We start from the raw sequence: 18,536 nt of genomic DNA on the forward strand, positions 1-18,536 counted from the left end.
AAAAAAATGGGGTTCCTCTTTTTTTTTGGGGGGGGGGGGGGGGAGGGAGGCGGGGAGGCACGGCTTGCTCCGCCCTTGGGCCTTTGGCACACCGCACATGCACACCTTCCGCCCCCGGCAGTGACCTCTCTAGGGGCGGGGCACCAATAAAATGGTGCTTTTGAGAGGCAGTTGTACATCTCGAGAAGGTGCACAATCTTATTAGTGCGAGAGGGGCACTTGTGTTTTTGAGGGGCAGTTTTTCATTACAAGAGAGGAGACAATTTAATTTGTCGCGCGAATATATGCTTCCATGACTTTGTGTGCATTTTAGGAGCAGTTTTGTTAAGTTCATCTCGAGGGGGCACATTTATAAACGCAACAGGGGCACTTTTGTTGGCCTGGGATCATTAGGGGTGGGGGGGGGGGAAGTGCAGCAAGGTCCTACAATACACAAATTTCAATTACAAAAGTCTTTTGAAAGCCTCGTAATTACTAGCAGTATCCATTCTGTAGAAGCAGATACTAGACGGCTAATCAACGAAGGACGAACGATCACTAAACAAGGACTTTCTTGAAAGGCAGTAAACTAAAGTTTTGGAATCCAAGACTTTTCAAGGGGTAGGTTGTGGGTGAGGTTGGAGTGGGGGTGAGTGGGGGAGTGGGTGGGGGTTCGGGTGAAGTTCGGGGAGGGGGTGGAAGAAGTGCTTATGTGTTTAAGTCCACACTCTTTCTTACGAAATTCCAAATTAATAGACACAAATACTTGCTGGAGGCAATGCAGCATAAAGGTCCTAAAATACACAGATTTCAATTACAAAAGTCTTTTGCAAGCCTGTCGTAATTACTTACTGCAGTATCCAGGCGCAAGATCAGGTAAACAACATGCATCTACAAAAGGCTGCCTCTATTTGCCTATTCCTTTACAATGGAAACAAAATGCTACCCTGGATAAGAAAAAAAAGAAATAGTCGGTCTCTGGTCAGCGCGCGCGTCGATTTTAACCATGCGCGTCAATCTTTTTTTCCCCAAAATGTTCCGCGGTAGCTTCAACAGCGCCCTCTATTGCCGCACCTCCTCAATTTTGTTTTACCAAAGGGCACCAAGGATTGGGAAATTGTACCAAAGCAAATGATCGAGGGCACCAAGGCAAATTATGCAGGACACGAATGTACATGAGGACACCAAAAAAAGCAAAATAGTACCCCACCTTGTCTGTACAATCCAAGCTTGAAAAAAAAAAAAAACCCGAAAAAAAAAGCCGCGTCGCCGCATCAATTCCGGAACTTTGGTCTGACCAGAGACCGAGTATTTTTTTTTTTGGCCTAACCTTCTAGTCTTCATCCAAGACTGGAATTGTATTCCCCTATTTTGCAGCCGGTTCCGTGATGAACGTGGTTAATTAAGTTGCCGCAGGTTGGTGGAGCTCTCTACCAACAAGATGAATCAAATCTAGTCTTGGCACTTTTGGCAGCTTTACCCAGGGAATCCTGAGCATACCTCACGCGCATGCACTAGCTTGAATACAAGCCCGCGTGGGGAATTTCCTGGGTAGCGCTGCCAATATTGCAAAGACTGCATTTGATTCATCTTGTTGAGAACTTGCTTGTCATGGACCGGTTAAGTAATTATAAGGAGAATAAAAACAAATCCAGTCTTGGAACAAGGCTATAGATGACCCTGCTCAAGGACATAAGCCCCAAATAACTCAAAGAAAGAACCCATGGATTTTAAGATGAATCAAAAGTCCAGCAAAATGATAAGACCTAGAAAGACCCACACACTGTTGCGGAATTTAGGAGGCCCATGCTTTGAAACCAAAAGCAAATGATGTGTGCTGACACACAGTGCATACAAAATAGTTGAACTTTTGAATAGAAATATTTCAGTTTTTTATAAAAAAAAATTTTGCATGGATATATTCTTACAAATCATTAAAAATTAACTACTTTTGCAAGTTGATATTTCATCTACTTTTTTGTTAATAAGTTGACAAAATTTAATTTCATGAAAGAAGTTTATCAGGCTGGTAAAATTTCAACTTTGTAAAGGAATTTTCAATAAACACAGCCAATTACTTACGTAGTTTCGTTTACGTTTCAACTAGTTTCACTAGTCATCCTCATCCTAGTGAAACTAGTTGAAACGTAAACGAAACTACGTAAGTAATTGGCTGTGTTTATAGAAAATTCATTCACAAAGTATCACACTCTTTTGTACATTATAAATGAAATACCTGTAGCTGTAATAGTATTTTTAATTCTCTGCAAAATCTTTTTGAGGTGTAAATATCGTGATGTCTAAGCTTTGAACAAAATTAACTACAGAAACTTCATGTAGGCAAAAAGTGACAGCAAATACATGTATGAAGCATAATCACGTATTGGTTAAATGCAGGATTCCAAGACTTTTCCAGGACCTTTTTTCTTGGAATATCATCCACAACTTCCACAACTCCTTGTAATATAACAAAATTCCATGCTTGTCTATGATAGCTTTAAAGCACGGGATATTCCAGTATTTTGTCCATGACTGTGGGAATTACACTAGCATACAGGTGCCCTGTGGTGCCATCTTACCAGTATTAGCTTCCGATTGTGGTCAACATATTAGTCTCCTAATAACCTAATAGTAAAGGATTCATTATTGTTTTCTTTGCAAGCACTGGCCTTCATGAAGCTTGGTCTTGTGACGGGCTGCAACAGCACCCTCTATAATTCTTGCATGGAGTTCTTGTATCGTTCTGTGCCTTATGTGCATAAGGAAAGCGTTGCAAGTACATGTACGTATTTGTACATTAACCAGAATCGAGACCCCTCAATTTTTTTTTTTCTTTTTCGTCTTCTTTGTTTTTATTTTCTTCCTAGCAACTTTTTTATCCTGCGCAAAGCCCCTAAGTTGAATGGGTCAAATGGGTCGTCTTCTTCTTCTTCATCTTCTCCATCTTCTTCATCTTCTTCACCTTCTTCATCTTCTTCATCTGATTCTTCTTCATCTGATTCTGTCTGCTGTTCGGTGTTTTCGTTTGGATTGTGCCGCCCTCCACCGATCAAAGCGGCCAGCGTTTCTACGTCACGGCTGTATTGCATGCACAGACCATACGCTGAAAGGCCAGCCTTTCCGGAAAACACACAAGTTGTGTGAAAGGTTAATATGCAAGTTGCCTAATTAAACTGTTTTCCACTCATTTGATGAACTTGGGTTTTCTTGTATTTTCCGTGTATAGACCGAGCACACTAAAAACGGTGCACCCATGGAGGACTCAGCCCCCTTTAATGGTGGAAGTATTGTGCCAGCTATGCTTTTCAAACTGGGGGGGGGGGGGGTGTCACCAAAACGGTGCACTTGCTCAGAAAAAAAACAGGCACCTTCCATCGGTGTGAAAAGAGGGGACAATTTTAAAACTATTTTCGTTCACACTACAAGGAATACATGTAACCAGGTACACAATTCATTAACAACATGTGCGTTAAAAAAATTAAAATTCTTAATTCCCTTACTCAAAATATTACAGTGTAGGCCTATTCCTGAAAAAAGTTTCAATATAGCCAGATTGTTCTCAAATAAGGTATTTATTTTTTCACTTGAGAGAGCCCTTCGGCCTCCTGTACAGCCCAGACAGTAATCTCTTTGGGTCCGCCCTTGAATTTGACTAGTTAGGCCTATGCAAAGGGACCATTTTTTTTGCGTGAGAGGGGCACTGTTGCTTTTGATGACCAGTTAAGTGACCATTTTTTTCATGTGAGGAGCACTATTACTTTTGATGGCCAATTTCCCATCTCCAGAGGGGCACAATTGCGAGAGGGGTCTTTGTGCTTTCGAAGGAGATATTTACATCTCGTGAATGTTCACAATCTTGTTAATGTGCGAAGGGTATTTGTGATTTTGCGGGGCACTTTTGCATTACGAGAGAGGAGATAATTTTTAAGCGTGATCACATTGTTTTCACATGTGCGTTTGAGGGGCAGTTTTGTTTTCATATCGAGGGGGCGCATTTATGACCACGAGAGGGGCACTTTTTTTGGCCTGGGAAAATCTCCCCCCCCCCTCCCCCTGGTCAGCTATTGTACAAACTGCGCAATGATGATTAACTGAACAATAGCTGGCTCAATGTTCTTGCCATTGCAGGGGGCCTCATTGAATGAGCAGTCTATAACAGATCCTCTAAAACATATTTCACTTTTTTTCTGCTTGCAAATTTTGTATGTTTTAATGTTTCATTGTTACCAAGAAAAACATCAGCTCTTGTTTTTGGTGACCTTCACCAACCCTCTTTGAATACCGGTTGCCTTTGTGCACAAAAGGATCTGCCCTGCAAGCAGACTGGTTCCTCGTCCTTACACTATCAATTCTAAAAGGTGGAGAGGGCAGGAACCATTTTTGTCATGCAAACCAAATCATTTTTCAGGCTGCACATAAATTGAAATATTGTTTTCCATCAGTAAATGTGGGCCGATTTTTTTTCATCAGATGTCTCATTCAAAAGTGAATAACTTTGGAACTGCTGGAGAAATTGTTCTACTGAAAAAAAGGAAAGACATTAAGTTTCTGGGTGAATTTTCAAGAGCTGCATCAAAACCAATTTTGGACTGGTTAATAATAACGAGTTCTTATATTGTGCTTTTAAATAAGATCAAATCGCTTTACATTATTCTTTCCCCTGATCATTGGGCCAGTTAAACATTCCAAATACCATCTCAGCTCCCTGGGGAGTATACAGCTCAATGCAGCCTGTTAGGCACAAGGAAGCTAATTCAATCACAATAATCATCTCTGCCCTCACAGGTACCCGTTTACTCCTGGGTGGAGAGAAGCAATGAGTGACAAAGTACCTTGCCCAATGGCACACGCACCATCACCCCAGGCAGGACTCGAACCCACAACCCGAAGAATTACCCGCAGACCACAAAATCAATGCCCAATACCACGAGGCCACGGCACTCCGCATTCCGGTAATTTTTTTTTTTGTGTGCAAAATGACGATTTACAGTCATTTCTTTTTTCAAGTCTTCTTACATACAAGAAGACGAAGAAGAAGAAGAAGAAAGGAAAGATTAAGAAGCATTTGCATTTTTTTTGCAAAAAGAAATAACTATAAAAAAGAAAAAATGACTATTTTGAGTACCTTCATTTTAATTTCTGCATTTGCACCAGCTCTGAGTAGACGTCGGACACACTCTGCATCTTTCATGACGGCATGATGGACAGCAGTCCAACCATCCTGTATAATCCCAACAAAATATAGCATTAATTTCGGATTCATCTCAATAAATGAGTTGAATGTATACAAAGTAGTATTTGCTTGAACATGTGTACTACTTATTTTTAAGCATTACTTGCATTTATCTGACTAAAATGAAGCAAATGCTTTTACTGGAAAGCATTTGTTAAAAACAAACATATCCAGCTCCTGATTTTTTTCGTTGCAGCATGCACCTAAAGTAAAAACAAAATCTTTGGATAAACTTGTCCAGTTCACCAGAAGAATATTATTGTTCAATTTCACTAGTTCACTTTGCTTGCAATACAGTAGCTACAATTGTAAATACAGTAGTGGACAACTTTCTTTTGTACATCAAGAGGCATCCATTTATAAATATTCTCCAGTTCGGCATCAATGAGTTTGGGAAAATTAAACATTTTCGCGTACCATGCAACCATCTCTTTGTGCGAAGCTGACTTGGGCGATGTTTGCGCGTGCATACTACACCCCTGCGTCAGTTCCAAGACTGCTTTGTAAAGCGCATGCGTAGTAGACTGTTGCACGGGTAACCCGTGTGACTGTCTACTACGCATGCCCATTTACCCTGTGCGTGACTCCTCACGCGTGCTTGGTAAACAGCACAAATAACGTCTGGCACGTAATTGTGAATTGACCAGTAAGAGTTCAGCTGTCAATCATGAACATATATGAGTTATAGAAATATACAAGTAAAGAATGTCTACGAGTGTTCACCTCATAGAATGGAACATTCCATCTGTCACCGAATGAAATTCTCTTTCCATTGCACTCACAAACTTTCACTACTTGTTTTACACAACACCTGAATAATCCTTGTCATCTGATTGGTCAGAGCTGCCAAAAGTGTAACCGTGCATTGGAACTTCCATTTACCGTGGAATGGACCTTCCGTTTTTACCGTGCAGCCGCTCCGTGTGTTGGGACGAATAATAAAATGACACATGATCAATGACCCACCAATCAGATGACAGAGATTTAATCAGGCGTAGTATAAAGATAAATATTTTCCTATACTTCAGTCTGCTGTTTACTCTAATATTTTTTAATGAAATGTTAGTCTTCACAAAACTTCCAAATGATTCCACTAGCTTTTATATCTGGCCTTTAAATGTTTGAATCAAAATCTGGAAATATATTGCAACTTCTAAAAAAAAAGAGAATACAAAAATTAGACATATACTCACGTCATCAACAGCATCAACAGGAGCACCTTTGTTAATGAGATACTGCAGCGACTTGGCATTAGATGATTGGGCAGCATGATGTAGGGGTAATTTACCGTTCTACCAAAAGAAAAAAAAATGATTAACCCCTGTATTGTACCAGTATTGCATTGTATTATTCCTTGATTAAAGGTACAGTCCATCATTTGCAGCTATCCAAAATGTAACTGACGTAATTATTGTTGAAAAGCTTACTTGGTTTAACGATAGTAATGAGACTAAACTCCCTGTGAAATTATTCTTTCGGGCAAGCTGTCATTTTGAAAAAATCAATGAAAGACACATCATAGGAAACGTCCGTTAGGCCAAAAAAAAAAAAAAAAGGCTCCTGTTTCTGGTATGCGCGCGCGTCGCTGTAGCCAATTTTGGGGCAAGCTCCATACCAGAAACCGAAGAGTTTTTTTTTTTGGCCTTAGTAGTTCCTTTTTTTAAAATTTGGCAAAGCGCGTGCAAGCATTGCCACAACGCACATGCACTTGCTATAATTCGTCGGTTCAGTACGCAACATCGCATAGCTGCAATTGGCTCAGTGAGAATGTGTCTCAAACGTTGAATTCAGGCCCAATTCAAAACATGAATCAGCAACTTTTGATTTGAAATCGATATCCTAGAATATTGTTTTCTCGGAATGAACAGCATTCACCGAGTTAAAACTTCATCAGGTTACTTGTTCAGCACCCTTCTTTAGATTTTGAGCACTTCAAATGAACATAATGCCTACACTACAAATGATGGACGCTGCCTTTAACCCAATAAAACATATGGCATTGGGCGTTTTGGGGCGGTTAAGGCAGTAATATACAGGGCGGTTTGAGCAGGTACACAGGCTAATGCGATAAACTTTTTACATATTCATCAGCCAACTAGCTTATCTGAGTGGTCAAATTTGTCCATGGTGGTAACCAGTCAGAATTCAAAAGACGCGAGGGGGAAATTCTTGAGTCGAGGGCCTTCAAATCAGCCATCATCTTTAACAGTAATCATTTGGAACTACTCTCAATTCTGTGACAAAATGTCTTATTTGCGGGGACACTGAAAGTCAGATACCTTAGCAGCAATGTCCGTTCTAGCTCCAGCATCCAGCAGAACTTTGCATGCACGTGCATTGTGCTGGGCTGCCGTGTGCAACGCCGTCTCTCCATCCTGCCCAAGGGCAAACAAAAGCACAGTTAGACAAGCCCTGGAATCCCTGCGCAGGTGCCTCCTCAACGCTTCCAAAGAGAAAGTTGGGGATACCACTTGGAGGGACTCTTGTATGAATGAATGCCAATAGGGCTCGTTCAATGACGGCCATTTCTGTAGGAGAACTGCAACTGCGTATTTTACGCAATCAAGCACGCATTGCGCAGTGTTGAAAATGTTCCAAACACGTGCGCTTGTTGCTCGAAATGTGTTCGAAATACGATGCGCGTTATGCAAGTTGATGCTCAAAATGCCAATGCACGTGGATGGTCTGTAGGAAATGACATCATTTGAATGAGACCTATAGTGCTACACTCATGTCAAGCTGCCAAAGGTTAGTGCACGTTCAGAATGAACTAAAAGTAGCTGTGCGTACTTTTAATAATTATCCCACGAGCGTGAGTGGAACACGGAATAATGTAGAGCCATATTAAAGTTACTAGAGCGCTGACATGCACTCATGTACAAAGTGATGCCTGCTGGGCGCATCCATGTTTGTGCACAAACCTATGGAAAACTCGAAATTTTGTACGGGCTTTGTACGGCTATTTGCATATCTGCATTTGTATTCTATACAGGTGCGTTATCAAAGCTGAAACCGAAATGCAAAATCCGTAATTGAGCATTTCTATTTTGTGTAAGCAATACAAACATGTGCACGGATCTGCTGCAGATAATTTTTGCTGTGACGTTGCGCGCATCTCGGAATAGCCAACACGCACAGCGTGATACAGACCGTGCTATAAGTATAATATCACACTGCTGTTGTCATGATCGAACAGATCAGGACCCAGGATTCAAGTCCCTTGAATGTAAGGTGTCATATCATGACCACAGAGTCCATACAAAACGGTAAGACATTAAACACAAACAATTACTTTACTCTTTATGATATGTGGACAACCTTTTATGGCGTGCAGCCGTGCACCAGAGCTCTTATCTTGCACAGAAACATGTACTGCTTCTCCACACTAGCACTGGTAATGAATGCTTCTTCTTTATGCAAGATTGCATTTCAGGTTCATCTTGACAATTTAGTGGAGAATTTGTACATAGACTCTGACAGTTTTGCCTAAAATTGGTTTACAATTTGAGGGGCAAAATAGCCTGAAATCAGGCAATTGCAGGAGGACTGACATCCCTGAGATACAAACCTTATCTTGAGTGTCCAGTTCACAGCCGGCCTCAATAAGAATCTTGGAATTAGTTCTGTTGATGCCTTTCTCGGCGGCTGTGAAAAGTGGTGTAGCTCCATCCTGATCAACAATTAAACAGAGAAGAAAAATAAATACCACATAAATCCTGCAAACCCTACCAAAGACTTTATAAAAATGCCTCTTCCTTAAAAAATGAGGGGGTTAATATGCAATTTTTGGCAAAATCTGTTGCCAACCACGACCAAAATGTATGCCCTAGTCTATTTTCATAAACCTAGTTATGTAATGCAAGTATCAGTGAATTACTCGAATTTGACCGATAAGCACTTCTTAATATCAGACGATGCATACGTCCAGCCCAACCCCCCCTCCAATCCCCCTCCAATCCCCCTCCCCCACCTTCCAATCCCCCTCCCCCACCCTCCAATCCCCCTCCCCCACCCTGCAATCCCTCTCCCCCCACCCTCCAATCACCCAATCTACTTTCATTGAGCTTTAGCTGTACACATTTCATAAAGTGACCTATTATCACTTCCCTACATACATAGTTTCTGGCAAGGGACCCACCCACAATGCTTTGCATTTCCTTTAAAATGTTTTTTAATAAGGAAACAGGCAGTCACAAGTGCCCTTGTACGGGTGGTCGGAATCACCGAAAAAATTTATGCCAAAAACCTGTTCCAATCTTGAAATTCCTGGACTTACATCTGCCTGAATTTGAACAGTGGCACCAGCCTTAATAAGCAGCTTCAGACACTCTGCATTGGCTTTAGATGCACTGAAGATTGGCGTCATTCCATTCTGAACACGGGAAACAAGACCGAGTCTTCAGCAATTTGATCATTGTGAAACAGAAATAGGAGAGACACTGCCTTGCCATATGCTTGTGTTGACTGGTCCTCAGCCAAGTTTGCTGAAACATGTAAATCTGCTAAGTGATAGCCCTATCGTTTGTTCAGCACAGCCATCGTAGATGTTTTCAGGAGGAATAAAGGAGCATCTTGAATGTGCCCTATTGGGATCTCAAATGCACTTCTGAATAATAGTAGTTGGAAAGATCGCCAAAAAAAATAGAATATAAATGTTCACACAACTAAAATTTCAAAACTTCTGGTTTTTTTTTTATACCGCAGATGAATTTTGTAATATAAACTTTTGGTTCTGGGTCATTCCATAGATTGGGGGTCCAAAAGTGTGACCTTTATGTGTCCCTGTTAAAACTGACCTGTGTAATTTGCATTAAAATTGACTTCAAAGTAAGCTATGTCTCATTTCTTGTAGGTACTTTGCTTTACATAATCACCTTTGGAGATCAACGGCACTAAAGAATGTATCACAAACTTACAAATATTACATCAGGTGTGAAGAAAACCGGACAGTAAATTTGTGGAATGAGTACGTGACCCACATCGAAAATCAACCATATATTTCTATTTAGTTCTTTGAAATTGGTGTGCGCTAAAACCACTGTGTTGTCATTTATATGATGTGCATTACATGCTGCATCTGTCTTGTGTTGACAGTTTGCCTCAAAATCATGGCTTTTTTTCGGTGCTGGAAATACAAATGGGCAAGGCCAAAATAAATAACCACACTGCTATGTCAGATGTTTACAAACAGGGTTTTGCTAATTTTTCTGCTAAATTTTCTGTCAAATTCGTTTTTTTCCCCAAAAAATCTGTCAAATTTAGCCAAAATTTGGCTAAAACGGTAACTCTGCATGAGTTTGTGAGGTTGCAGTTCTCTGTTGCGAGGTGCACAGGCCCTATACAAGCTTCACGTACATTACAGTGTCCAACACATGATTTTCAATACATTTTGGTGGTCTCCGGATGAAAGCAAACCTTTAGTCATGACAGATAACAACTCACAATCATTTTGGCGTCCACATCTGCTCCTTTGGCGATCAGCAACTTTATGGCAGCAGGTCGTTTTACATTGGCTGCTGAGTGCAGAGGCGTCCAGCCATACTGTGAGGGGGAAATCATCAACGCCATTTCTTGATTAAATTCCAATCAACACATTATTAAAGCTGTAATGTCTGTACTTCTTTCATGTTTCACACAGCAAAATACATGTAGATTATTAGTTTCAGCTGTTTTGGCAAGTCAGTTTGGTTAAGATTTTACCCCCATTTTTTTGTCCTATTCTTTTTCAGATATTCTTTTCTCTATAGACAAATCGGGTGGCAGCCATATTCTGCGGTGGCACCAGGCTTGCGCGAGTCGCGCTCAGGTAGTACACATGCACTCCGGGCTCCTTCGACCGATAGGAATACCAAAATGGGCGTGCACTGCATTTTTAAGAACATGTGCAGCATGCGTGTGAGCGTGACATCACCGCAGTAAATGCTTCTTATTCTGGTCGCCGGATTTCGTATACGTTTTTCTTCTACCCATACACTTCAAAACTGTCATAAGTCTGATCGACTTCAAACTTGGCACGCACATAGACCACCATGTGATGATGAGCCGCAAAGATTTACGTCAAGAAGACACCATCTCATTTATAGGAACAGATAATTCCCCCCCCCCCCAAAAAAAAGCATTGGGAGTTTTAAAAGGTAAAAATAGAATTCAAAATAAACAGTTTTACAGATGCGTGTGGAATAATATAATGTTTAATATGGCCAGCTAAACCTTTTTGAGACCTGATACAAAGACAAAAATTAAAAGTAATGGAATAAACCAAAAAAAGCCTGATTCAAATATATTGTATACAAAACTATTAAAACAGGAAACAAATTCAGTTTTTTAACAACTCTTTCTTCACAGTGCAGCAGCCCTATATAATTGTGCCCAACGAACCAAAGAAAATTTCTCAAAGAAAATTTGGGTCATTTAATAAAGGGGCATTACATCCCGGAATGCATCCTATTGGGATACAAAACGTGTTTTAAACGAAATGATGTTAATTGGAAAGAGCATTTTAAAGTAGGAGATAGACGTCCACACAACCGTTCCCTTAAAAAAAAAAACTGGGCGTTCTTGTGTTATTCTTGTGAGAACATGAGAGAACGAATTTTGGGGTCAAAATTTTGACTCAAATATCAAGCTCTTGAGTGCTACATGTAGTTGTAAATCCTGGCTAACGATGCATCGCTTTCTGCCGACGTGCGAGGGACAACATTTGTGTATTGGTGCTGTGTGTATTATGTGACAAAAACACAACGTAAACTGTACATTGAATGGACATGTATGGAAATACATGTGTATGCCACAAATGTCCGCCGCGTCCGATGTATACAACCTGGGTTTTGTCATCTTTTCTCTGGAATGGTAAGACATTAGTTTAGTTTCCTTTCAACCAGACCTTTGAAATAGGATAAGTAAACAATCCACAACCTATTTTTTTTTGGGGGGGGGGGGGGATTTCAGGCCGTAATGAGCTCCGTGCGCCAACAAAAGAGGGCGCCCTTTTACCTAGCAAGGACGTCCCATGGGCGGGACATTTAGCTGGTTGACGCGCACCGTTCCTTGTGTGTGACGCACGTACACCAGGGGAATTGTACTATGTACATACAGTGTACGACTGCGCGTCGCGGCAAAATTGCAGTCAGGCAAAATGGCATTGGTCGGTAACCCCCAACTGTACTTTGTTTGCCGGTGAGGGGGTACTTGTGAACGGAGCGGATACCCCTTTAAGGTCTTAGCATATTATTGACTGCCGCTTACCATATTCCGTGCATGGATGTCAGCTCCCCTTTCAATCAAAATCTTGATGGCTTTTGTGCTGTTCATCATGGCTGCCATATGCAGTGGGCTGTCCCCTGTCTAGCATGTAAAACAGATTTTTTTTTAAATTATAAAAAAACAGAGTATATATAAAAAAAAAATTACGCTTAAGTCTAAACCTCTTGACTCTCATTCTGTTGCAAAGCAGCTAAAATCAACCATAATAACCATCTCTGCCCTCACATGTATTAATGCCCCTCTCACACCAATCCAAGACTAGTGCGAGGTCACTTCGGAAATGCAATTTTTTCACAGTATCCGTGGTCTCCGTTTTTTTTGTTCATGTTTTTTGGTGGTACCCGTTTTTACTTCATGAGTAATCCCTTGCCACCTCGGAAATACCACAGGACCAACCCGTGCTCATGTCCGTTTCCTGGGATTCACTGACTGCACGCCGGCGACATCTCGTGGCCATCCCGATTGCATCCCGCGATGACTACTACGTGGCGTCAGTGGTGACTACGGTGCCAACTCCAGAGTACTACATGTAGTCTGTGAGCACTTCGTGGCCAACTCATAGTACCATCGAGTACCGCGAAATGAAAACGGCCGTAAAACAGGTCATCAATCAATCTGGGGCCATCCTGTAAAATCTGATGTAACTTCAGCCCAACCTCAAGAATAAGCCGTATTGAACATGTTTTCAATTCGGCAATAAATTTCCGAAGAGCACACGTTTCAGTTTTTCAACATATCCAAAAACTTTTTGGGTGATCCGTGGAGCATCCATGAGAATCGGCCCATGGAAGGAATGGACACGTCCTTAATTCGTGGTTAGTTCGTGGCAACCCGTGAGATCCGATTCCATTTCGTGGTTACTTCGATTTTTTAACTTTTGCACCCACGGACACCTCGAAGTGGCCACGAAATGGCTTCACGTATTGGTGTGAGAGGGGTCTAAACCAGTTACCCCTGGGTTGGGAAGAGAAGTTAGTGACTAAGTGTCTCGCCCAAATACATTCAGGTTTCGCATTCCCCACTTGACTGGCACTACATTAAGATCTTAAGTTCAATGCAGTAGACCACGAGGCTTGGAAAAGGGGGGGGGGAGGTTGGGGTTGTTGAGCAAATCACTCCAATCCACAGGGGAAGAGAAAAAGAGAAAGGGGGGGGGGGTTAAAATCTTTTAAATCCAACTTTTTCAGCCATGGTGGTTACATGAATGTGCTTACCTCAGTTGTGTCCCCAAAGCTTGCGCCTTTGTCCAAGAGATGTTGAATCGCTTTATCATTGTCCCCGAAGGCTGCAAACAAAATTGGAACTTTCCCATCCTGTTGAAAAATAACCCAACCTAATGTCAATCAGGAGTTCTTCAGGATGACGTTACAAACTATAATAAAAACAATCCTCCGTCATTGTTTTGCATTGGTGGTTACTAAGAAGTTTATACTTTAAAACAGTTTTTCTTTTGTAAGCAACAACTACTGCACATATAGTGTCATCGCCAGGCCAAGATCAATATTCTGTGTAGTCTTCGTCCAAGACTACATTTGTATTCTCATTCCTCTAATGCAGCAGGCCCAAATCCAGTGCGTTCAAGATGTCCCGGCAGTAGTAGAGTCAAGATAATGCATACATATATGATTGCACTTTTAGCGTGCCCGATTAATCCCCTGGCACTTACTGCACAAGCGCCACTGCATTCGATTTAACTCTCACATGACTTCTCACACTCACTCGAGCCTGGCCCAAATAACCGACCGGCTGAGCCGGTAGCTTGGGTAAGTATATCCCACAAAAAAAATCCTTCCTTACCCGTACCTTCGACTTGGGCAAGCATGTTATAATTCTGCGGCGGTGGGGGATTCAAATAGTACTAGACGACTAGGAAAGTTATATTAATTTTAAACATACCAGACATTTCTTGTTTGGTTTGAAAGAGCATGTGGCCACCATGGCTCGCTTTCGATGGCTCAAATCCATTTGCAATGGGGGATTTGATCAAGTAACCCAAAATTGTTCGTTTATTGCTACAAACTGAGCATGTGCATCTACACCCTAGGCGAAAGTAAGGGTAAGCATGAGGGAAGCAATCGAACACGCTGTTTCTTAGGTCAGAGGACCAACATTCCCAAGACTGCATTTGATTCATCTTGTTGATAGCACTCTCTATAACCGATTTGGCTGCTTTCCCATGTTTTTCTCTGACCAGCTGCAAATAAGGTAGTCTGAGTATCACCCGTTATCCATGGAGCCGGACTCCGTATAACGTCTGATATATCAAAGCATGCAGATTGATGCAATCTAGCGCCTCAGCCAATCGGAGTCGACTTTACTAAATCGTGACACCATTTCTTTCCCAAATCAGGATTAAATATATGATTGGTCAATTCGAATACAGTGTTTTGTAATACAACAGCCAGGCGTGTATCGCGTTACATAATACAGAGTGTAAGACCACAGCTTTCGTTGCTGCCGCTAGGTTTTTTTATATCCATGTCTTTGACGCGACAACGAGTGAATGACTGAAGACCCGATATGGAAAGCGCCCGCTGATTGGTCAAAATCTAGAGGTCAAGCTGCCGTCGTCTTGCATAATTTATCAGTGAATCTGCTCAAAAGTTATAGACCATCGCTCCGCAATGTTCTAATACATAAAATACATAGAGGGATGCAAGAGGAGAAAATCAAAATTCAGCTTTTAAATTTGGACCATGACTATAATGTTCTAATGCTCTTCCATACTCAACCACAAACACAGACTAGTTGAGTGGTAAAGTTCTTTGAAGAAAGTATGAAGAAAGTAATAGAGGAAAGTGTGGAAGAAAGTTTTGTTAGAAGAAAGTTTTGTTAAAATAGACATGGATTCTTATCCTTGCCACTTACATTATCTTTGCAGTCGTACTTGGCCCCAGCATCCAGAAGCACTTTGCACACTGCTGCATCATCCTTGGCTGCATGATGCAATGCTGTTTTACCATTCTGCACAAAAAAATTCACTGATATACTGAGTTTGGTCTAAATATTTCTGAATGTTTAAACATATTTTGTATATTTTCTACATTTAGGGTTAATTCACTGTAAATCAAGAAGTCTAGATAAGTCATGTATTGCAAATCTGTACCAGCTTGAGGTGATCCACGAATCAGACGTTGCTTTTTTCCGCGGCCCATCCCTATATGTTTGGTCTTCTCATTCTTTTAGAACCCTTCATTTTCAATTCAGGAAATGATTGGCTCACTGGACGTATTTGTTTTTAATACACCTCACCCACAGATTCTGTATCTTGATTGGCCGAGAGCGAGTCACATTTTGTTCGCTATTTTTGCTATCTTGCTGTGCATGACAAAAAGTACTAGATCCACAGCAACCAAAGTACTGTACGATGAAAACCGGGATTGTGTGCAAAAGCATTATGGGTGTGCGCGTTGCGCGTATTAGTCCCAAGCACGCGCTGTACTACAGAGCTGGGTTTAAACATTTTGTGAAGTGGTAGTTTGGAAAAGTACAAGTAAACTTTCGCCTATTTCCAAATTCAATTTGAAGTACATTTTAATTGAATTTAGATTAAATTTTTCAGTCATCACTTAACAAGCAGAATCTGTGAGAGAGGTGATAAAAACAAATATTGACTGCTTGATCTTGTTGTGTAGTCAAAATAGCCTCCTTCAATGAAATATGGAGCATTCTATTTTCCCTCAGCTTCGCTTCAGGAAAAATTGAATGCGTCATGGATCACCTCCGCAGGCTAGCTTTACTACATCACGAGATAGAGCAGTCAATATATGTATACTATGAAACAATAGCATTTTCCACATTTTTTCCATCATGAGTTACACCTCAATTGACCCCTGCATGGCCTTTGACATTATATTGTCAAAGCAACACATTCAGCAGCCCTAAACCTTTACTCTCAGTAACATCACTGAATGCCCATTCGTTTCTGTCGAAAACAAGTCTTTTTACACAATGACCTCAAATGATCCCTGTTGGCTTATTTAACTGCGTCGTGACCATGTCGGACATGTTTTAGTATACCTCACACATTTAATTTCATTCTCAAAAGTTCCTTGGAAAATCCAATCGTTCTTCCCTGGGACTATCAACCAGTTGGACATGCGTCAGGCACGCATGTGCAAGTTTATAGCTACTTTTACTTCCCTGATGCTTTAGAACTTTGACCAATGAAAGGAGTGCATTTGGTTTATAAATGTGAATGTGGCTTGATATACTCACTTCATCAACAGCATCAATAGAAGCCCCCTTCTCAATGAGATACTGTACAGTCTCACAGACGTTAGAAGATTGGGTGGCGCGATGCAGGGGGGTCGTTCCATCCTATTTAGCAAATTTAAAAAACAAACAGCAGGTTTTATGGGTAAATCGTAGACATTTTAAAAAGAGAAATGCTATTAGAGATTCGCAACTAGTTCAAACTGCAATAATCCCGTTCTTGCAAAATAGATCGGTTTCAGCCCCCTTATCAGAACTGATTTGAGGGTTTAGGCCATGAAGTGCCCTGTTGCCCACATTTCACTCTCAAGCATAATTATAAACACTTGCAGGGTTCAACTAGTTGGAACTGCAATAATCCAGTTCTCGCAAGATAGAGTGGTTCCGGCCCCCTTATTAGAACTGATTTGGGGGTTAAGGCCATGTAGTGCCCTATCTAGCTGTTCTTATACACAGAGCAGTCACAGTCGACCACATGTCACTCTCAAGTATAATACTAATAAACAATTGCAGGGTTTCTTGGCCTACCTCTGAGTGAACGTTGACATTAGCACCAGCCTCAATAAGCAGCTTCAGGCACTCAACACTGCCATAGGCTGCAGGGAAGATGGGCGTCATTCCATCCTGTGTGCACACACACAAAAATACTGCAAGTAAAACTTGCACAATCCCCCTGGCATCCTGGCAGTTTGTATACATTGTACATGTACAGGCAGTTAGTAAGGACAATTATCAGTGATGGCCTTGATTGTCCACCGGGCAGGTACCAGTTCTCAGTTGGATGGGGAGTTTGGGTTGAATGGGGGGTTTATGTGAGACACGGGACTCCGTGCAGCCTAATGTCAGTGAGTCCTGGTACGTTGCCACTGCAGCATGTAGAGTCATTAATAGTAGGCCTATTACTGACACATATTAGAGTCATTTTTAGTACTGAGCTGAGCTCTCCAGAGAACTCATAAATATCCATATTGGAAAGAACTTTTTTTGACATCTTTCTGCCCTCCACAGACCACTTTTCAAGTTTAGTTGAGATTGATGACAGGACTTACAGTGAACCTAACCAAAATGGAACACACAGAAGGAATATGCGATTGCAATATCGCCCCCTGTCTGGCATGAAAGCCAGGGGGATAAAAAACAAGACAAACACTTTTATCCTCATTTTTGAAATGGCTTCTACCTGTTTGTTACAAAGTAACGACCAAATTTATTTATTGGAAGAAACTAAGTATCAAGGAGGCCCCTATTGGCCTTACTCACAAGTTGGCCATCATAAAATTGAGAGTGAGGTAAAATCTTCATTTTTTGGAACTTGTGTAGAGAAATGCAAGCAATGACATTACAAATTAATACCAGTCTGCACTGATGAATAATTTAAAATTTGTGATTATACCCTAATGTTTTAAGCCACATGAAAAAATAAAAAGTGAGGCAAGAATGAATAAATAGTCTGGCACCATCCCATTCAACAGTTCACAATTTATTAAACACATTCAGGAAACACAACAAAAATTGCTTCCTCGTTAATAAGGTCAATGCATGGTAGGTAAAGAGTCCTTCATCGTAAAGTCTCATCAATTCCGGAGTTCAAAAGCCTTTTTTAAAAGTCATGAAATAAGGAAAAAAGTCCTGACAAATCTTATCCCTGTATGGAGAAATTTACTCACGGTCATTTTGGCTTCGATGTCAGCTCCTTTAGCCAGCAGTATCTTTGTGGCTTCAGGATGTTCAAAGGCTGCGTGATGAAGAGGGGACAACCCATCCTGCGAGGGAGTAAAAAGGTCCACAAAATGCTTATTGTTCCACGTCACCTAGCCTTTGGTAAAGGCGCGCAGACGCGTGACGC

The 18,536-nt window shown here is 41.2% G+C and overlaps 1 protein-coding gene across 1 annotated transcript in view; it reads right to left on the reverse strand.

Moving 5' to 3' along the window:
• Window positions 1-2,127: 2,127 nt before the first annotated feature.
• Window positions 2,128-18,536, reverse strand: part of LOC119722013 (ankyrin-2-like) — a 33,811-nt gene continuing 17,402 nt past the window's right edge. The window contains exons 11-23 of the mRNA XM_038191990.1: window positions 18,358-18,453; window positions 17,219-17,314; window positions 16,694-16,795; window positions 15,344-15,439; window positions 13,690-13,788; window positions 12,458-12,556; window positions 10,655-10,753; window positions 9,489-9,584; window positions 8,781-8,882; window positions 7,492-7,587; window positions 6,406-6,504; window positions 5,105-5,200; window positions 2,128-3,095 (exon numbers count right to left, since the gene is read on the reverse strand). Of these exons, the coding sequence (XP_038047918.1) occupies window positions 2,832-3,095; window positions 5,105-5,200; window positions 6,406-6,504; window positions 7,492-7,587; window positions 8,781-8,882; window positions 9,489-9,584; window positions 10,655-10,753; window positions 12,458-12,556; window positions 13,690-13,788; window positions 15,344-15,439; window positions 16,694-16,795; window positions 17,219-17,314; window positions 18,358-18,453 (1,440 nt within the window). The 3' untranslated portion in view covers window positions 2,128-2,831. The remainder of the gene's footprint in view (window positions 3,096-5,104; window positions 5,201-6,405; window positions 6,505-7,491; window positions 7,588-8,780; window positions 8,883-9,488; window positions 9,585-10,654; window positions 10,754-12,457; window positions 12,557-13,689; window positions 13,789-15,343; window positions 15,440-16,693; window positions 16,796-17,218; window positions 17,315-18,357; window positions 18,454-18,536) is intronic.

This window comes from Patiria miniata, unplaced genomic scaffold, assembly GCF_015706575.1.
Source record: "Patiria miniata isolate m_02_andy unplaced genomic scaffold, ASM1570657v1 HiC_scaffold_14, whole genome shotgun sequence".
Taxonomy (NCBI): Eukaryota; Metazoa; Echinodermata; class Asteroidea; order Valvatida; family Asterinidae; genus Patiria; species Patiria miniata.